This window comes from Ornithorhynchus anatinus, chromosome 6 (assembly GCF_004115215.2).
Source record: "Ornithorhynchus anatinus isolate Pmale09 chromosome 6, mOrnAna1.pri.v4, whole genome shotgun sequence".
Taxonomy (NCBI): Eukaryota; Metazoa; Chordata; class Mammalia; order Monotremata; family Ornithorhynchidae; genus Ornithorhynchus; species Ornithorhynchus anatinus.
In genome coordinates, this window is record NC_041733.1 from 20,719,599 (window position 1) to 20,740,784 (window position 21,186).

Here is a 21,186-nt window from a genome sequence, read left to right on the forward strand (position 1 = left end):
GCTTCAGTGAGAAACCCCTGAAATATAGTCAGGCCAACAATCTTATCTAATTCAGAAGTTGGCTCCTATTCCAGGTCAATTAAGGGTCCAAAGCGTCTTGACCCAGAGACTACACGGTCAAGGGCGGCCTCTCTGCCCATTTTAGGCCTCCGACGTGGGAGATTCACTCACTGATTCAATCGTATTTATTGAGCGCTCGCTGTGTGCCGAGCACTGTACTAAGTGCTTGGGAAGTCCAATTCAGCAAGAAATAAAGACAATCGCTGCTCACAACGGGCTCATGGGGGTGAGTAGCTGGGGAAATGGTGCAGAACTGGGGTTAGCAGGCTGAACTAAAGGTAGCCTAACAGCCTGTGGGCAGAGCACTCCCTTGGAGGTTCTGTTTTCCCACTGTGGATACCAGCAGTGGCCAGTGTTATCTCTTAGAAAAAGAAGGAGAGATGAGTAAAATTTAAATATTGCTCTAGGCCATAAATGAACCTTCATTGGCTCTGCAAAAAAAAAACAAAAAACCGACTCCTAAATATATCCACCCTCAACACTTTTAAGCTACTGAACTGATTACCAGACAGAACACGATTGAGCCCTGCTATTTTTAACTTGGGGCTTCCAAACAGACAAGGGATTTAGAATTCCAGAGCCGGCAGCCCTGAGTCGCCACCTACCTGCTAAGGCTTCCAGGTTTCCCTGCTCAAGGGCCTCAAAATCGAAAGCTTTCCCCATTTCGGTGACAATCTCTGCACTGATGTGGATGGGCAACGTATGGGTCTCTGGTGGGTGAGTGAAGTAACTGATTTTCCCACTAAAAAAGAATACAGAAATGGGGTTTTGAGCAAGGAGCAGAATTCCTGTTGTTCCCATCCTAAAGGGAAGCAAAGGGCATCCCCCACCACACTCGACGTTAACAATATATTCTACTTTTGACTGAGCTCTGATTCGGACTAGATAATTTGTGCTGTCCAATTCATTCATTCAGTTGTATTTATTGAGCACTTATTATGTGCAAAGCACTATACAAAGCACTTGGGAGAGTACAGTGAAACGACAAACAGATCTCCCCACAACGAGCTCACGGTCTAGAGGAGCAGACATTAATATAAATAAATTTACAGATATACATACATATGTGCTGTGGGGATGGGAGGGAGGATGAATAAAAGAGCAAGTAAGAGCAGCGCACAAGGGAGTGGGAGAAGAGAAGAGGAGGACTTAGTCATGGAAGGCTTCCTGGAGGAGACTGGGGCAGAGCAAAACAAGGTACAATCCTAGAGTAACAGTGGTATTTGTTAAGCACTTCCTGTGTATCAAGCATTGTACTAAACACTGGGGTAGAGATAATCAGGTTGGATACAGTCCCTGCCCCTCATGGGGCTCATAGCCTAAGTACTCAGTAGTAGTAGTAAGTAGTACCCGAAGTAGAATGGGTATTTAATCCCCATTTTACATATGAGGAAAGTGAGGCCAGTGAAATTGACTGCCCCAGGACAGCAAGCGCATAGCAGAGCCATGATCAGAACCCAGATCCTCTGATTTCCCCAAGCCTGTGTTCTTTCTACTGGACCATGCTACTCTTCTGTCGTGTGGCCAGGGGATTGGTCATACAGACTCCTTTCTTAGTCTCTCTCTCTCTCCAATTGACATTTTGCTGACGGTTTTGCCTCCTTGCCATATATCACGTCTGCTTTATGACCTTGGCCAAGTCACTTCACTGGGCCTCAGTTATCTCATCTGTAAAATGGGGATTAAGAGCGTGAGCCCCAGGTGCGAGGGAGACTGTGTCCAACCTGATTAACTTGTATCTACTCCAGGACTTACGACAGTACTTGGCATATAGTAAGTGCTTAATAAATGCCATTATTATTATTAGTGGATCAGCACTATACTAGATGTTCTGTTCTTCAGCCAGCCTATTAGGAATATCTACTAGTCCCTGGATCAGAGAGAGAGGCCCTTAGTTTAATCAGTGAGAGCTTATTATGTGCAGAGGACTGTACTAAACAATTGGGAAAGTACAATCAAGGAGTTGGTAAAAGCGATCCCTACAAACTGTAAAAGCTCCGGCTTCTCGCTCCTCTCAGTTGCACCCTCCTTCCCTCGTAACCTTCGGCAGTCCAACCACTCCACTGAATAAATCGATTATTAGCTCTACTCCACTGGCTCTGAGTTTCTTCCCTTTCGGTAGCAGAACCTTCTGTCTTCTCAGGCCAGACCTAGGAATTATTTCTGGCACTCAGAGCCTCTCGGATTTAGGAGATGAGCTGGTTTTGCTCAGGGAGGAGCTACGAAAACAACCGGGCGAAAGCTACGGAGGTGATCGTAGGCTTGCTGGGGCTCCCCCATCCACCTCTCAGTTGCCTCAGAGCTCTGCAAAGCAGCAGGAACTCCGATCTTTCTCACCTCGTCCAGTCCGTCAGTACAGATTTGGCTGCTTTCTCATGGTCGGGAGTCCCTCCTTTCTTCAGCTTCCCTAACCGCCGGGCCAACAGGGCCAGGAATTCCGTGGTGGTTTTGAAATCGGAAATGCGATAATGTTGGATGATCTGATGGGGAAAGAGGGCAAAAGAAATATGGGTCAGCTTCCTCTTGACATCCAGCAAAGCTTTCCAGCTGTCCCTTTACCCCGGAGAGAGCAAAATACCTGCTCCTTGTTGCAGCGCCTGAGTATGGCTTCCACCGGCCCGACCGGGTCCACCAGCTGTTCGATCTTAATGCAGTTGCGCAGGATCATGGCTGCATCCGAAGTAGAGGTGGTCATGACTATGCCAGGACAGTCCAAGAGTTTGATGTGTTTGTCCAGGTGAACCTCCTGTAGGCACCTAGTGGGGGAGCACGTAAATCGGGGGGACATTCAGGAACGGGCTCGGGCCCCTAAGACCGCAGCTCACTCGTCGGCATGGGAGATGGGGCAGCAGGCTGAAGCTAACTTCTAAACGTCGGGCAGGGCCTTAGTTTAATGGCCGTGTGGAAAACTATCTGTTTTTCTCTTACTTGGTGACTCCGGGGGTTGCTCCAACGCTGCAGGCCCGGGCCCGCTTCAGGCTGTTGATTAAGCTGCTTTTTCCGACATTGGGGAAACCTGCAAGAAGATGTTGTCCATAAACCTCTAAAATGTATAGGTTGTTTCGCTCCTCTGAGCTGATATAATAATAATAATAATAATAATGGCACTTATTAAGCCCTTACTATATGCCAAGCACTGTCCTAAGTCCTGGAGTAGATACAAGTTAATCAGGTTGGACACAGTCTCTCTCGCAGATGGGGTTCACACTCTTAATCCCCATTTTACAGATGAGATAACTGAGGCCCAGAGAAGTGAAGTGACTTGGCCAAGGTCACACGGCAGGCGTGACATATGGCAAGTAGGCAAGCCGCTATCATCGAGCCTCGCTCCATCTCCGCTTCTACATCCTGAACCAGAAAAGATCCCTGAGGCTGTCGATTTGACGGACCCCTCTAGGTGCAAGAGACTAGTTGATTCCTCATATTAAGTACTCTGTCCAGTTTAAGGGGTGGGAAGGGGTCTGTTCCACAGGTTAACAGACCCCATTAGCCTACCCTTTGATCAATTTCTCTCCACTTGTAAATTTGCTCCGCAAGGGTGTCCCACTGAGTTCTCGGGACTTTGTTTTCATACGCCAGATGTAGTCCCTGATTTGTTAAACGGGGATCTCTAGAGTTCTGGCTGTGAATCTCTCTCTTCGCTATTGGCCGCATGAACCTGCCTACCACGGCCGGCCTAGAAATGTAGCCCCACAAGGAGCTTTAGTTTTGCAATCTACAATCCACCGTACCGCTGTGCAAAAGACTAATTAGCCTTCAGAGCCGAAATCTGCTCGACAGAGCTTGCCACGGAGGCAGTACGGACCTTCTGAATCGGGACAGTTGCATGGCCTAGTACCAAGAACAAGGCAGTGAGAGTCAGAAGACCCAGAAGGTCCAACTCTGCCACTACCCTGCTGGGTGACCTTGGGCAAGCCACTTAACTTCTCTGTGCCTCGGTTTTCTCATCTGTAAGATGGGGTTAAGATGGCTGGCTCTGCCCACCTCTTGGACTGTGAGCCCCGTGGGGAACGGGGACTGCGTCCGATCTGAAAATCTCTCATCTATCCCAGCACGCGGCACAGCGTTTGGCACCTAGGAGCGTTTACCAAAGACAAGAACGTCCAATGACACCTCTGGCCAAGCCACCCTCGAGACCACACGCTGAAGGCCCGGGTCAGATGGGAATCAAACGAAAGCTGCCTTCTCACCGACCACGCCTACAGTGATGGCAGTCTTGATGTCCTGGTTCCGGCAGTAGTTCCCTAGGACTTTCATCAGGCAGTCGGCCCCAATACAGGCACCGCTACTCAGAAGTTCGGCAGAGGCCTGCTTCACCGGGACTTTACTTCGTTGCTGAGGAGGGAGAGGGAGGGTGATTAGAAGTAAATCTCAAAGACACAACTGAGTGAAGGAGAGGTGTCTAACCACCTCGGATGCTTCGTGGAATTCAGCAACTGTAGTCTGCTGCCTCTCTCCCATCACAGGTCAGGTATTTGGACTCTAGCAGGAATAATACCTCGTATGCGTCAGGTGCCCCGGAAAGAATGTGGCTTTATGTTTGCTGGTCTAACCATATTCACTCTGACCCCACCACGATGATTTAACTAGACTCACTGCCTTTAGGCTGTAAGCGCCTTGTGGGCAGGGAACATATCTACCAACTCTGCTATACTGTGCTCTTCCAAGAGCTTAGTAAAGTGCTCTGCATGCAGCAAGTGCTCAATAAATAGCAGTGATTAATGAGGATGCAGAATATCCGAGCCCATACTTCAGTTATTTTGCCCTTATGCTGACCTCTGTCTGAAAAAAACCCAAAACAGAACATTGGTCTCACCCTGGCCCTAGTGCTTTCCTCTCTGCTCTGCTTCTGGATTCCTATTTTGCCGGTGCATAGATGCTTACCAAGTTCTTATTCTGCTGCTGGGTAGAAGCTTTGAAAGCGATTGTCGGAAACTCATTTCTTAGGTATTTCAGCCACTTCTCCACAATTGCTTTAGACACCAGATCTGGAAAGGAAAGCAAGAAAGACAATGGGCTGGGTGAGAAAAATGTCTTCATTTCTATCGAGTCCCACTCCACTCCAAGTTGCTCGGAATTGCCACTCCCACCCTGGCTTGACGGGACAACTGACCCACTGGCCTTCCCATCTTTGGTACCTATCTTGTTCAGGACCAGAACAAGTTTCTTATTTGTTCCTGCCTGCACCACCGCCTGTTCCACTTGAGGACATCGGCACCCCTGAGGGTCTCTGGCATCCAAGACTTCAAGGATCACATCTGCCGCTTCAACCACCTGAAAAAAGGACGGCCAAACATAAGGAATGAGACAGACATTATGACTTTGCATCTTGTAATCAGGAGAGATGGGTAGACTAGAACCTTCCAAAGAGGCAAGACGGAATCTGATTGGGATACAAACTGCATTACTGACACTAGGATTTGGGTTTTTCAGACAGAGAGTATTCAGCATTTGTGTGACGGTCCACTGGGAGTATTTTTAACACCCCCACTTGCACTCCTGGCTATTTCATCCGAGAGCAGAGAGGGAAGGAAGGAAAATCTGAATGGTGGGTGGGCCACTGGGTGCTCCAAGGGGGGCTTCTGGAAACTACAGTCTCTGGCTGGAAGGAGTGGCTGAAGTTACCTGAGTCAGAGGAGAGACAAGAACTGCTTGGTACCATTTGCCACCCTTGACCTAAGCCAAAACACATCAACAAACCTTGCAAATAGGATAGTAACACCTCCCAGGTCATCAGCTAACTGTGCACTTAGAGCTCACTACTCTGAAAACTTACGGCTGTACGCCCGGCAGGCGCTATGTTTTATTTCCAACAGGAAGATCAGAAAGGCACAAAAGTCCCTGTTTCAGGATGGAGGAGTGAAGTCACATCAACACCCCTAAATAACGTCCACTGCCGACTCAGCCTAGGCTACGTACGTACCTTTTTGAACTCCCGGTAGTAGGCTTTTCGGGAGTTCTCATTTTCCAACTGGACGAGCTTCTCCAAGTTTTTCAAGTCCATCTCCTAGAGCAAAACACAATGTGGAGAGTTGTTCTGCTTTTGTTTTTGTTTTAAAGAGGAAGGGGGAAACAGGGAAGGAAGCCAAGGGGATTCTGGCACCAAAGCTTTCTCTTCACATCCTAAAGCCCTGTTTTCGGGTTGACTCTTTGGTGCGGGGTGGTTAAAACCTTGAATATGAAGGTGATGCTGATGCCAAGTTCCAAAAGAGCAGATGGCTGAGTCTCTAACAGTCTCCCAGGATGAAAGGCAGCGGAATATCAACGGGGCACTCACATCTTAACAAATTCATGCTCGGCCCTCCAGAGACCTCAATCCCAACAAACACTTAAGGTGTAACTCATTTACCCCTTCCCGCACCACACGGACAGAAAGGGAGTAGACAAAGCGGAAGGTGGCGTACTCAAATAGCACGCCGACACCTCCTTCTCAGACATGGGGTCACCAAAAAAATGAGCAGATTCATTTGCCTGCACGATCCTCATTCTCATGGCTCATGATACGTGATCAGTGGCTGAGCAATATTGGCTGCTGCCTCCTGTCTCTGGATAAAACATTTGTAAAGTGCCTAAGGCCATCGGGAGGAAAGTCTTATGTACAAGAGTAGAATCCTTTTAATCACCTGCAGCCAGAACTCCTAAGCATCCCAAACTGTTCTCTAGATGGTGCTGTTGTCTGAGCAGAAGGAGCAAATTTTCCGTTTCTCTCCCAACTCTCAGGCCCGATTCTGGCAATTGTCAAACGGCCGCTTACTGAAGAACCGGGGCCAATGACCAGACCCTCCCACTCAGACTACAGCTCCCGCCATGTTCAAAGTCCTCCTAAAATCCCACCTCCTCCAGCAAGGCTTCCTCAATTAATTCCCATTTACCGAGTCACATCAGCCCAACAGTCACTTGCATTTGTCTTCTAATCTTGAGTTTTATAGATATGCACTTATTTGCTTTGATCTATAACTTGTCGATATTTTTAGGTCTGTCTCCCCATTGGAGTATAAGATGCGTGTGGGGAGAGACCACGCCTTACGTTTCTCTTGGGAGGCAGTGTGGTCTAATGGATGGAGCAGGGGGATAGAGACAAATCTCAAGGGGAGGGGCTGGCACAGTGGATAGAGCATGGGCCTGGGAGTCGGAAGGTCGTGGGTTCCAATCCCTGCTATGCCGCTTGTCTGCTGTGTGACCTTGGGCAAATCACTTCACCTCTCTGGGTCTCAGTTACCTCATCCGTAAAATGGTGATTGAGACTGTGAGCCCCAAGTGGGACAGGGACTGGGTCCAACCCAATTTGCCTGTGTCCATCCCAGTGCTTACTACAGTGCCTGGCACAAAGTCAGTCTTTAACAAATACTGCAATTATTGTTATTATTACCATTTCAAGGCTGAAGATTTTTGAGTTGACAAAGTCTTCTCTGAGCAGTAAACAGACTTTCTACTTAAGTTACCCTAGACCTGGTTTTACCCATAAATGGAGGGTTAGTTGAGCCATAACTCTCTCTGTGTCTCCCTTTCACGCACCACTTTTTCCACTAGACACATTTATGCTCTTGAGAGAAATCACGTCCGAAGTTGAGTAAAGTTAGCACAGGCTAGAGGTCTTAAAACTCTGAGTAGAGAATGAAGTTTAAGTAATGCCCTCTTTCCTTCCCCTTTCTGCCATTCCCAGAAAAACCGACATTCCCAGAAAAACCGACATTGTTAACTGTGCTCTTTACCTTCTGTTCAAACTGCCTCTGTCTCTTCAGGGCATCCTGCTGGAAGCTCTCCAGACTTCTCCGTTTATTCTTTTCCTTTTCCCTGGCAACTCGCTGCTTCTCTCTCATCTCCTCCACCTACAGGCACAGAAAACATCTCCACCATGAACCCGCAAGGTGTCTCTTCCTCTCTGGAAGTGCATTACATCTTTATTCCGAAACAGTCACCAGGCATACTGGCATTCTAAGAGTAGGGAAGTGGAACAGCTGTTAGGATTGCCTATTGACCTAGGAATTAGAATAGAGTGCAAATATTTGAACATTAAATGGCCATTTCAGAAATTAGAGCTGATCCTTTCAAGTCAGACCCAGTTCTTCTTCCCCACACCAGGAAAACTTATTTTTTCTAGTGCTACCTTACCCTGCTCCCCAAGAAGATATCCAATTTGGCTTTAAATGTGTCTAGCAGTGTATCTAGTGGGTTTGAACAATGCAGAACTTCCATTCATCTCATCTTCAGATGTCTCACTGGCTTCACCAATACCAAGTCTTGACTAATACTGAGTGTAGTCTACTTATCTTTTGCTAATCTTCTTTGAATCGTATACTAAATATAAATTACACATCTTCTTCTTAATATATAGCTAATTAAAATAATCTCTCTGCAGGTGAAGTTGGCAAGGCACCACCCAGAGTGAGTTCAGTAGGCAAATCCCCATCCTTTAGAAGTTTCCCATCTAAGACATACACCACCAGTGGAAAAAAGACACATAAAAAGCCAGCGAAAAGATCAGTGTTACATGGGGATATGGCCCGAAAACACACACGTAGAGGTGAAAATGGGAGGAAGAAAAGAGAGCTACACAGACATTTAGCAAGTGTATTAAAGACATCATGATTCCTAAAGTGTAGTTCTGGGGGACCGTTATATGAACGACCTCCCAATTCTGTCATTGAAGTGTTTGCTTCAGTGATAAAATCGGTGGGCTACAGGGGCATAACAAGCGCTCTGAGAATAAGCTAGCTCAGCTGCATTTCTCTAAGGGGCAGAACCCCCAGACCTTACAGCGCCTTTGGGAGAGCTGGACCAGCTCTGTTGTTGGAGTAACCAGTTTGGGGAACTTTGATGGGGGTATGTAAGGGTATTTTGTGGGGGTTGATGGGAGCTGATGGAAGTCATATGCAGTCATGCCTCCCTGTCCCCAACCCCACAGCTCTGAACCCCTTCAGGGCTGATTGGAGCCCATCCCGAGCAGCGGTGCTGAGCAGATTTCTGCCCAGGGCACGGGCAGGAACCATTTCTCCCCTCCATTCAAACATACAAGGGTAACTTCCATGGGCTTACACACCCCAATTCTGCCAACCGTCCAGGAATAATGTGCCAATGACTTTCAGATTCTTCAGATAACTTTTGTTTCATCCCTTCTCCAAATTTAGGAGGGCACAGACTTGCCCTTAGGACGGTCAGGTCTTCCATAATACCCAGTTTCATGACACATGTTGTTAAAATGCTTTTGGCGAATTAAGAAACAGTCTTCCGACACTGGACATCTATCTGGAATGCAGGGTCAGAAGAAATGGTCTCGTCTATGTGCGCGGGGTCACGTTCTGACATTCTCCTCAAATGACAGGCCTGTCATTTTGATTTAATTTCATCTTAAAAATTTCTCTCAGCACTCTTATTTCCAGCATGCTCCAAAGTCATACCTATTGTAGTGTGAAGCCACGCTGCAATTCCAGGAGCAAGTGGTCGGTGATATCCAGCGCTTAGAACAGTGCCCAGCGCTTAGAACAGTGCTCTGCATATAGTAAGCGCTTAACAAATACCAACATTATTATTATTCTTCAACAGCCAGACCAGGAGGACTTTGGCATGGTTCCTAGGAGCAGTGAAGAACAGGTCGATGCCACAATGTTGCTGCAGCTGGATTTTTCGCTTTACTTTTAAAAAAAATGGCGATAATGGGGGCACCTTATCTTTTTAGTGCTCCATGTGTTTATGCAGAGCATCTCCTCCATGCTTTTCCATCTCAACAAGTACAACATAAACATCAACAACAGCGTGGTTTAATGGAAAAAACATGGGCCTGGAAGTCAGAGGACCTGGTGGCTCTGCCACTAGCTTGCTGTGTGACCTTGGGCAAGTCACTTACTTTTCTGTGCCTCAGTTTTCACAAATGTAAAATGAGGACTCATTACCTGTTCTCCCTTCTACTTAGACTCTGAACCCCACGTGAGACAGGGATTCAAACTGACCTGATGAACTTGTATCTTCCCCAGCACTTAGAACAGTGCATGACGCATTGTAAGTGCTTTACCAAATGCCATAAACTGTGGGCTTTTTCATCCAAGTGATTTACACTTTTTATGTCTGAGTAGTTGGGATAACAGCTTGTGTTCATATGTCGGTAGGTTTTCAATATCTATTCTGAAATTTTTCAGAGGTTCTTCTCTAAATCGTTTTCTGGCATCAGTAACAATGTTCTGTACAGGTGGAATAAATGCAAAAAAAGCAGGAGTTTTTTAGGGTGGAAAGATGTGAAGAGCACGCTTCGACTCACTTTTTATTCAGATTTGATCTCTTATTTCCAAGATTTTTCTAGGCTCGTCCCCATCCGTTAGACCTCCCTTTCCCAAATTGGCCAGCCGGCCTGAGCCCTGCCCGTGTTAAAATTCCTACCCTTTTCTTCTTCATCTCTGCTGACTTCTTGGCATGTTCTTTGAAATGGAAAATCTGAGGCACTCCTGGGTCCTTCTTCCCTCGTTGTTTTGCATCTGGATTCTAATTGACATGGAGAGAGCGCAGACATATCAAAAATCACTACCATCAGTTGTTCTATAATGTGTGTTTTCATGACCTGATTTCGCTAGAAGTCTTTTGAAGAAATAAGGAGCGTTCTATCGCCGCAACACGAAACCTTACTGAGTAAGTGTAATGGAAGAAAACACCTGTGTACAAGGTGCTAGTCAAGGCGCAAGTTAACTCAGTTCTGCCGTGCCATTTGTTTCCCTTGCCAACAGGAGAATTAGGGAACGTTCTTTCACCACCCCACTTGGGCCAGGTGCCCAGCAGCAGACCAGAGGCTACTACAGCTTGAGTTTTCCTTAACACAGGGGTTCTTAGATGGACTCAACCCCTTTCTCCAGTTCCAGGAGAACTGGGTGGGCTGCCCCGTCCTTCCTTAACCCAGATTTGAGTCTGGGTACCTGGTGATCGTCATTAAGCTACCTTAGTGAATCACTATGTGATCTGCAGAAGTAGATAACAGTAGCAGCCGCTGATATTTATTCGTTGCTGGGGAACTGTGAGGAGGAGACTTCCTCTCCCGCTCCACCCGCAGCAGCTTCCTGAGTGCCTTCTCTGCCAACTGCACTGCTAAGGCCAGAAGACGAGCGAGATCGTCTCCTCTGGAAAAGTTCTCCCCCACCCTGCTCGCTTAGGGTACGGCCAAAAGAAAAATGTCATTAGTCATCTCAGCATTTTGTCCCTCTCATAGATCAGACTAAGCAGAGGCAATCAGGCAAGGATGGGGCCCCTGTCACAGTAGAAAGAAAATAAATTATCTCTAAGTAATGTCTGCCTTTAAGTAGACCAAGAAAGAGTTAATAAGAAAATCATTTGTTTTTAGACAATAAGAGGGTTCACCTTAATAATAAAAGGGGACATGGGAATGAGGAGCTGTGAGACCTAGTGGAAAGAGTCCGGGCCCGGGAGTCGGAGGACCTGGCTTCTAATCCAGGCTCTGCCAGATACTTGCTGTGTGACCTTGGGAAAGTAGCTTAACTTCGCTGTGCCTCAGTTACCACATCCATAAAATGGAGATTCAACACCTGTTCTCCTACTTAGATTGTGAGCGCTGTGTGGGACAGGAACTGTGTCTGACCTGATTATCTTGTATCTTCCCCAGGGTTTAGAACAGGATTTGACACACAGTCAGTGCTTAACAAATACCTTAATTAGAATTATGACTAATGGAAATTTTTTTTTCTCTTGTATACATATGATTCCACCTTTAGAACTGTAAAAACCACAGTACGCTGCTCAGAGATCACATGGCCTCGTGCAGTGATTCCCCAACTTTTCTGGCTAACACCACACAACTTTCTCTGAGTTTCACCAAACAGGAAGACTCCTGAACTGTGAGGTAAGAAAAAGACAAGAGGTTCAAGTAATAAAAAGGAGTCTGCTTAGGGCACTCTAACATGGCCTCAGCTAGAACAGAAAGCTGCTGCTAAACTCCGGAGCTTCCAACTCCAGCAGGAACAGCCACTGGCCCACAAAACAGAGAGGCAGAGATCCTGGACCAGTATTAGTCCCACAGGGGCAGACAGAAAATGTTGACCCCGTGAGTTGTTGTTTTTTCTCTTAAATGGTATGTGCTAAGTGCTTACTCTGTGTCAAGCACTGTTCTAAGCACTGGGGTGGATAAAATTTTATCATGTTGGACACAGTCCCTGTCCCCAAAGGGGATCACAGTCTAAACTGGACAAAGGAGGATTTAATCCCCATTTTACAGATGAGGTAGCTGAGGCACGGAGAAGTTAACTGCCTTGCCCAAGGTCACACAGTAAGCCACTGTGTCAGGATTAGAATCCAGGCCCTCTGACTCACAGGCCCGTGCTCTTTCCACTAGGCCACACTGCTTCTGAGGTGGTAATGGGAGAGGACTCAACATGAATAAATTCTATGCTTGCCCCAGAAATTCCTCGGGCTTCAGATGCTCCTTTCATAAAGTGGAAATAAGAATGCTAGCTTCCTCACATAGATGTCTGGGGTGCGTCTGCAAAGTATTTGGGGTTTACCAATTCACACGTACATGTAAAATTCAGGGCACTGGTAAAGGTAATAAAAACCAATATAATGTAAGCCCACCAGAAGAACAAATCCGGTCTCCAAAACCAGGGATTAGGGATCTGGGATTTGATGCAACTCACCTTGTTGCGTCCTTTTCTCGGATTTTTCGATTCTGTGTAATAGAAAGGAACGGGAGAGAAAATGAGAGGTCTTTTTCCGTCTACAGTCTTTTTCTGATAAGATTCTATTGATAAAAAGAGACTCACTGCGCTTGGTCATGATTTTCGGGATGCGGTAAATCTCAGCAGAAGAATGCAGTAAGTTCTTTTGGTGGAGACACAGACCGCAGCCCCTTTAAAGTCCTACGGTTGCTTGACTGCTTACTCTAAAGAGGTCAAGAAAACAAAAGCTGAAATTGCATTTGGCCAAAAGAGATGACAGTTGTGCTTTGTAGTGGGTAATCCTAGTTTAACTGTGTCACACCTGTTCAGAATGCTGGAGCCTGCTGGCATGCTGTGTTGTGTTTTTAGAGCTGTATTTCTGACATTTAAAGTGACGACGGAAAATGTGATCTTTGGCAACGGGGCCTAGTGGAAGGAACAGAGAGCCGGGAGCCAGAAAACCAAATTTCAAGTGCCAGCTCCAGGTATGTGACCAGAGGCAAATCACTAAACTTCCCAAGGCCTTAAGTTTCCTCATCTGTAAAATGGGATGACAGACTGTGAGCCTCGCGTGAGACGAGGGACTGTGCCCAACCTCATAGCTTTCTATCTACCCCAGCAACTTTCATTCAACAATGTCATTATTATTATTACCACAAAGCACCAAGGAGAAACCCTGTACCCAGATATACTACTTTACAGATGAGGTGGAGGAAAGTCTTCCTAGCCAACAGAAGCTCTGCAGAGAAGCAGACCAACAACTGTATTTGGTTTCACCAGTGTCCAAGTCAGAGCAAAGGAAAATATGCTTGGCCCTGAAAGTTTCCATTCGGAGCTGGAAAGACCCAAATTTGTGGCTCTCTGGCCTACTACCTCTTGGAAGCCTGTAAGAGTGTGAGCCCCAAGTGGGACAGGGACTCCACCTCAGTGCTTAGAAGAGTGCTTGGCACATAGTAAGTGCTTAACAAGTATCATTATTATCGTTATTATTATTTAACCAGTTTCCCAGAACCCAAGTCTCCTGATTCTCGGAACAGTGCTCTATCCGCTGACCAACAGCCCGGAGGGTTGCCTGGAAGACCAACAAGAACAAACGCTTCTCCTAGCAGCTGGGCAAAAAGAGATTAAATAAATGCACGGAGGAGAGGTCCATAATGGGTTATTAGTGGAGATAAACTGGTATGGATAATAATAAAAATATTAAAATAATAAAAAATACCTTTTTATGGTATTTGCTAAGTGCTTACTATGTGCCAGGCACTCTTCTAAGCGCTGGGGGAGACACAAGCTAATCAATTTGGACACAGTCCGTGTCCCACATTCATTCACTCAATCGCATTTATTGAGCGCTTACTATGCGCAGAGCACTGTACTCAGCGCTTGGAATGTCCACTTTGGCAACAGATAGAGACAATCCCTGCCCAACAATGGGCTCACAGTCTAAACGGGGGAGACAGACAACACAACACATGGGACTCACAGTCTTAATCTCCATTTTACAGATGAGGTAACTGAAGCACAGAGCAGTGAAGTGACTTGCTCAAAGTCACACAGCAGACAAGCGGTGATGCTGGGTTTAGAACCCAGGTCCTTCTGACTCCCAGGCCCGTGCGCGATCCACTAGGCAACACTGCTTCCCAAGTGCCAAGTATTAATAATTATAGCATTTGTTAAGCGTTTAGTGTGTGCCAGGCACTGTACATTGGGGTAGACGGTGAACCCCATGTGGGATCTGATTATCCTGTATCTGCCTCAGTGTTCAGTACAGTGGCTCGGCATGTAGTAAGAGCTTACCAAATGCCACAATTATCATTATATAAAATAATCTGAACTGTTTCACCTGGAGCTCTTAGTTTAAGAGGGAGGAAGAAGAAGTTTTTCATTCCCATTTATGGCTGAGGAAACGAAGGCAAAGAGTGGAATTCATTTCACTGTCTGACTCCCGCTCTGGACCGGGAAATCCTTGAGGGCAGGAAATGTGTCCATCAACTCTTCTGTACTGTTCTCTCCCAAGTGCCTAGACCAGTGCTCCTCACACAGTAAGCGCTCCCTACATTGATTGATTGATTATAGTGGCCCGCCCAAGGTCACACGACAGGTAAGCGGCAAGACTCGGTGCTAGAACTCAGGTCTCCAAACTGCCAGTCCCGTGCTCTTTCCACTAGGCCACATGGCCTCCCGGGGCCACATGGAGTGCCTTAGCGGCAAGAGCCCGGGCTTGGGAGTCCGAGGTGATGGGTTCGAATCCCAGCTCTGCCACCTGTCAGCCGTGTGACTGTGGGCAAGTCACTTCACTTCTCTGGGCCTCAGTTCCCTCATCTGTAAAATGGGGATTACGACCGTGAGCCTCACGTGGGACAACCTGATCACCCCGCATCTCCCCCAGCGCTTAGAACAGTGCTCTGCACAGAGTAAGCGCTGGGGCTTGGGAGTCAGAGGTGGTGGGTTCTAATCCCGCTCCGCCACTCGTCAGCTGCGTGACTTTGGTCAAGTCACTCCACTGGGCCTCAGTTCCCTCATCTGTAAAATGATGAAGACCGGGAGCCCCACGTGGGACAACCTGCTGACCCTGTATCTCCCCCAGCGCTCGGGACAGTGCCTGGCACACAGTAAGCGCTCAACAAACAATAATAATAATAATGTAATAATGTTGGTACCATCAAATGCCACCATCACTTCCTCTGGGTGTTAATGTTCTCACCCGTTAGGGTGGCTAATAACACTGGTTGGTTTTGCCCGTGTCAGCAGAGGTGCGGTGGGGAAGCGGGGGAGGCCGGGGCAGGTTCTTCCGCTGCCTTCCCAACAGGAGGAGTTGGGGACTTGGTAGTCAGGAAGCCTGCAGGGCCCTCCCTTCCCTTGGCCTTTCTCACTTCTCCTCGGAGAGCCAGCAGGCTGGCCCGGTGCCACCCCCCGCGGCCCATGCCCTGGGCTGGATCCCTCTCCACGGCAACCCGGATCTGGCCCTCTGCCCCCCCGCCTCCCCGATCCCCACCCCCCTCCCAGCACCAGGGCCCTTGCCAGGCTAATTCATTCAGCGGGGCTCAGTGGAAAGAGCCCGGGCTTGGGAGTCAGAGGTCATGGGTTCGAATCCTAGCCCCGCCACTTGTCAGCTGTGTGACTGTGGGCGAGTCACTTCACTTCTCTGGGCCTCAGTTCCCTCATCTGTCAAATGGGGAAGAAGACTGTGAGCCTCACGTGGAACGACCTGATGAACCTGTAGCTACCCCAGCGCTTAGAACAGTGCTCTGCACATAGTAAGCTATTAATAAATACCAACATTATTACTGTATCCTCTCCAGCGCTGAGAACAGTGCTCTGCACTTAGTAAGCGCTTAATAAATACCAACATTATCGTATCCTCTCCAGCGCTGAGAACAGTGCTCTGCACATAGTAGGCTACTAATAAATACCAACATTATTATTACTGTATCCTCTCCAGCGCTGAGAACAGTGCTCTGCACAGAGTAAGCGCTTAATACCAACATTATTATTACTGTATCCTCTCTGGCGCTGAGAACAGTGCTGTTCTCTGTGCCTCAGTTACCTCATCTGTAAAATGGGGATAAAGACTGTGAGCCTCACGTGGGACAACCTGATGACCCTGTATCTACCCCAGCGCTTAGAACAGTGTTCTGCACATAGTAAGCGCTTAACAAACACCAACATTATTATTATTGCTCTGCACTTAGTAAGTGCTTAATAAATACCAACATTATTATTGTATCCCCTCCAGCGCTGAGAACAGTGCTCTGCACAGAGGAAGCTATTAATCAATACCAACATTATTACTGTATCCTCTCCAGCGCTGAGAACAGTGCTCTGCACATAGTAAGCTATTCATAAATACCAACATTATTATTATCGTATCCTCTCCAGCGCTGAGAACAGTGCTCTGCACATAGTAAGCTATTCATAAATACCAACATTATTATTATCGTATCCTCTCCCAGCGCTGAGAACAGTGCTCTGCACATAGTAAGCTATTCATAAATACCAACATTATTATTATCGTATCCTCTACCAGCGCTGAGAACAGTGCTCTGCACATAGTAAGCTATTCATAAATACCAACATTATTATTATCGTATCCTCTCCCAGCGCTGAGAACAGTGCTCTGCACATAGTAAGCTATTCATAAATACCAACATTATTATTATCGTATCCTCTCCAGCGCTGAGAACAGTGCTCTGCACATAGTAAGCTATTCATAAATACCAACATTATTATTATCGTATCCTCTCCCAGCGCTGAGAACAGTGCTCTGCACATAGTAAGCTATTCATAAATACCAACATTATTATTATCGTATCCTCTCCAGCGCTGAGAACAGTGCTCTGCACATAGTAAGCTATGCATAAATACCAACATTATTATTATCGTATCCTCTCCCAGCGCTGAGAACAGTGCTCTGCACATAGTAAGCTATGCATAAATACCAACATTATTATTACTGTATCACAGAGGAAGCGCTTAGCAAATGGTTTCCCGAGGGGCTAGGAGGAAGGAAGGAAGGGATGGAGGTAGGGGGGAGAGTCTCCCTGGTCGCCCCCCGGTGCATCCGCTCACCTCCCGGGCAGGTCCTTGGCCGGCGCAGGCGGCGTGGTGGGCCGCTCGGGGGCGCGCCCGCACGCCACGTAAGGGGGAGGGCGGCCGGCGGGGGCGCGCCCGTGCGTGCCTCGGCGTGCGCGCCGCCCTGCGTCGGGGCCGCGCCGCCCTAGAGGCCTATGGGCCGCCGCCGCCTTGGCCTCTCTCCTCCCCGCCGGCCCTAGGCCCGGCCTCCTGGCAGGCCCAGACTAAAAGACCTATTAATAACGATGTTGCTTTTTGTTAAGCGCTCCACTCGGTGCGGAGCACTGTCCTCAGCGCTTGTTAATGAATTGTACATCGCCTCGATTCTATTTAGTTGCCATTGTTTTTACGAGATGTCCCTCCCCTGGACTCTATTTATTGCCATTGTTCTCGTCTGTCTGTCTCCCCCCATTAGACTGTAAGCCCGTCAAACGGCAGGGACTGTCTCTATCTGTTGCCGACTTGTTCATCCCAAGCGCTTAGTACAGTGCCCTGCACCGAGTAAGCGCTCAATAAATGCTATTGAATGAATGAATACAGGGTCATCAGGTTATAATAATAATGTTGGTATTTGTTAAGCGCTTACTCGGTGCAGAGCACTTGTCTCAGCGCTGGGGAAGATACAGGGTCATCAGGTTATAATAATAATAATGTTGGTATTTGTTAAGCGCTTACTAGGTGCAGAGCACTGTTCTCAGCGCTGGGGAAGATACAGGGTCATCAGGTTATAATAATAATGTTGGTATTTGTTAAGCACTTACTAGGTGCAGAGCACTGTTCTAAGTGCTGGGGAAGTTACAGGGTCATCAGGTTGTCCCGCATGAGGCTCACAATCTTCATCCCCATTTGACCGATGAGGGAACTGAGGCCCAGAGAAGTGAAGTGACTTGCCCACAGTCATACAGCTGCCAAGGGGCAGAGCCAGGATTTGAACCCATGACCTCTACCAAGCCTGGGCTCTTTCTACTGAGCCACGCTGCTTCTGTGTTAATGTTGTTATTTGTTAAGCGCTTACTATTCGATAGTTTTTATTGAGCGCTTGTGCAGAGCACCGTACTAAGCGCTTGGAATGGACAATTGGGCAACAGAGAGAGACCATCCCTGCCCAAGGACGGGCTCACAGTCTAGTCGGGGGAGACGGACAGACAAAAACAATAGCAATAAATAGAATCAAGGGGATGTACACCTCATTCACAAAATAAATAGGGTAATAGAGATATAATAATGTTGGTATTTGTTAAGCGCTTACTATGTGCAGAGCACTGTTCTAAGCACTGGGGTAGATAGGAGGTAATCAGATTGTCCCCTGTGAGGCTCACAGTCTTCATCCCCATTTGACAGATGAGGGAATTGAGGCACAGAGAAGGTAAGTGACTTGCCCACAATCACACAGCTGACAAGTGGCAGAGTCGGGATTCAAACCCATGACCTCTGACTCCCAAGCCCAGGCTCTTTCTACTGAGCCACGAGGCCCTTTAGAGCAGCAGCCTGGCTCAGTGGAAAGAGCCCGGGCTTGGGAGTCAGAGGTCATCAGTTCGAATCCCTCCTCTGCCATTCATCTAATCAAAGCGCTGTTCTAAGCACTGGGGGGATACAAGGTGATCAGGTTGTCCCATGTGGGGCTCACAATCTTAATCCCCATTTTACAGAGGAGGTAGCGAAGTGACTTGCCCAAAGTCACACAGCTGACAAGCCACAGAGCTGGGATGAGAGCCCATGACCTCTGACTCCCAAGCCCGGGCTCTTTCCACTGAGCCACGCTGCTTCTCGCCCACAAATACCACCATTATTATTATTATTGTGTCTCCCCACCCCAGACTTTGAGCCCACTGTGGGCAGGGATTGGCTCTCTTTATTCTGAATTGTACTTCCCAAGCACTTAGTACAGTGATCTGCACCCAGTAAGCTTTCAATAAATACGATTGAATTGAATGAATAAATGAATGAATGGGGAGGGAGTCAGGCCTCCCTGGCTCCTACTTGGCCACTGCCCGGTCCGCCAGCTCACTCTTTCACACCCTCTTGCATCTGTGCTGGGCTCCATGCTCTACAAAATTAATTAACCCGAAGTGTCCAGATATTCCGCAGCGCCCGCCTCTCCCCTCTCCAGTCCCCACTGCATTCTGCTCCCTGGCTCATTGTTTGTAAAGCATCACCCGCACTCATCTCCCCTCTCCTCAAAACCCCTCAAAACTCACCCCGTCCTCTGCTCAAACAGAACAGAACCATGAGCTTTTAAGGGACTCTTAAATCAGCTCTTAGTTAAGGTTTCCATTTATACATTTTCATCTGCTCAATTGCTTGTTATGGGCGGGGAACGTGTCGGCTAGTCCTGTTGAGCTTTACTCACCCAAGCGCTTAGTCCAGTGCTCTGCGCATAGTAAGTGCTCAATAAATACCTTTGATTAGCTCAATAGAGGTCTAAAAAAGATGACGAATTGGATTGTATGGGAAAGAGTACTCATTTAAAAATGCTGCTCTGCTGTTCCATTCTTAGTGGAAAGATGTTCTCTTTAACAACTGGTTGAAACAGACTTCATTTTCTCCACTCATCTACATCCATGAAAATGAAATGAGATCGCCATCTCCCTGGGTTTCCTTCTGTGCCAAGTTCATGCGTCAGCGTGGACTGGGCTTGAAAGGAAACCCCAGTAGAAATGTAAATAATCGTAATGTTAATAAGAACATAGTACAATGCTCTGCATAAAATAATAACTCATACTATCGATTGATTAATAAGTGATGTATCACCATCATTAAGGATTCACTTATTCATTCATTCATTCAATAGTATTTATTGAGCACTTACTATGTGCAGAGCACTGTACTAAGCGCTTGGAATGGATAATCCGGCAACAGATAGAGACAGTCCCTGCCCAGTGATGGGCTCACAGTCTAAACGGGGGAGACAGACAGCAAAGCAAAACAGAACAAAACAAAAACAAGACAACATCATCAAGATAAATAGAATCAAGGGGATGCACACCTCATTAACAAAAGAAATAGGGTAATAAATAGTATATACAAATGAGCACAATACTGAGGGGAGGAGCAGAGGGTGGGGGGAGAGCAGAGGGACAGAGGGGCTCAGTCTGGAAAGGCCTCTTGGAGGAGGTGAGCTTTCCAGGTTTTGAAGGGGGAAGAGAGTTAGTGTGGCAGAAGTGAGGAGGGAGGGCATTCCTGGACAGCGGTAGGATGTGGTCCGGGGTCGACGGCGGGACAGGCGCGAACGGGGGACGGTGAAGAGGTGGGCGGCAGAGGAGCGGAGCGTGCCGGGTGGGCAGTAGAAAGAGAGAAGGGAGGTGAGGTAGGAGGGGGCAAGGGGATGGAGAGATTTGAGGCCAAGAATGAGGAGTTTCTGTTTTGTGTGAAGGTCGATAGGCAACCACTGGAGGTTTTTGAGGAGGGGAGTGACATGCCCAGAGCCTTTCTGCAGGAAGAAAGGGGAAGCAGCATGGCTCAGTGGAAAGAGCCTGGGCTTCGGAGTCAGAGGTCATGGATTCGACTCCCAGCTCTGCCACTTGTCAGCTGTGTGACTGTGGGCAAGTCATTTAACTTTTCTGGGCCTCAGTTACCTCATCTGTAAAATGGGGATTAACTGTGAGCCTCACGTGGGACAACCTGATTACCCTGTATCTACCCCAACACTTAGAACAGTGCTCTGCACATAGTAAGCGCTTAACAAATACCAACATTATTATTATTATTATTATTAAAGATGATCCGGACAGCGGAATGAAGAAGAGACTGGAGTGGGAGAGACAGGAGGAAGGAAGATCCGAGAGGAGGCCGACACAATAATCCAGTCGGGATATTATGAGAGCTTATACCAGCACGGTAGCTGCTTGGATGGAGAGGAAAGGGCGGATCTTGGCGATATTGTGCAGGTGAGACCGGCAGGCGTTGGTGA

The 21,186-nt window shown here is 47.6% G+C and overlaps 1 protein-coding gene and 1 long non-coding RNA gene across 3 annotated transcripts in view; one reads left to right on the forward strand and one right to left on the reverse strand.

Annotated features, from left to right (window-relative positions):
• The window catches only part of LOC120638445, a 26,401-nt gene extending 13,227 nt beyond the window's left edge, over positions 1–13,174 (forward strand). The window contains exons 4-5 of the long non-coding RNA XR_005660109.1: positions 11,769–11,896; positions 13,077–13,174. This is a non-coding gene — a long non-coding RNA (uncharacterized LOC120638445). The remainder of the gene's footprint in view (positions 1–11,768; positions 11,897–13,076) is intronic.
• The window catches only part of GNL3L (G protein nucleolar 3 like), a 20,032-nt gene extending 2,676 nt beyond the window's left edge, over positions 1–17,356 (reverse strand). Inside the window, exons 1-13 of one of the 2 annotated variants that reach the window (XM_029067890.2) lie at positions 17,274–17,356; positions 12,813–12,931; positions 12,687–12,718; positions 10,432–10,533; positions 7,773–7,889; positions 5,984–6,067; positions 5,199–5,334; positions 4,945–5,048; positions 4,251–4,395; positions 2,989–3,076; positions 2,639–2,816; positions 2,398–2,540; positions 666–802 (exon numbers count right to left, since the gene is read on the reverse strand). In XM_029067890.2, coding sequence (XP_028923723.1) covers positions 666–802; positions 2,398–2,540; positions 2,639–2,816; positions 2,989–3,076; positions 4,251–4,395; positions 4,945–5,048; positions 5,199–5,334; positions 5,984–6,067; positions 7,773–7,889; positions 10,432–10,533; positions 12,687–12,718; positions 12,813–12,825 — 1,279 coding nt within the window. In that variant the 5' untranslated portion in view covers positions 12,826–12,931; positions 17,274–17,356. Of the gene's footprint in view, positions 1–665; positions 803–2,397; positions 2,541–2,638; positions 2,817–2,988; positions 3,077–4,250; positions 4,396–4,944; positions 5,049–5,198; positions 5,335–5,983; positions 6,068–7,772; positions 7,890–10,431; positions 10,534–12,686; positions 12,719–12,812; positions 12,932–13,029; positions 13,048–17,273 lie in introns of those variants that run through there. The other variant, XM_007669690.4, reaches the window with a different exon arrangement.
• Positions 17,357–21,186: the final 3,830 nt, after the last annotated feature.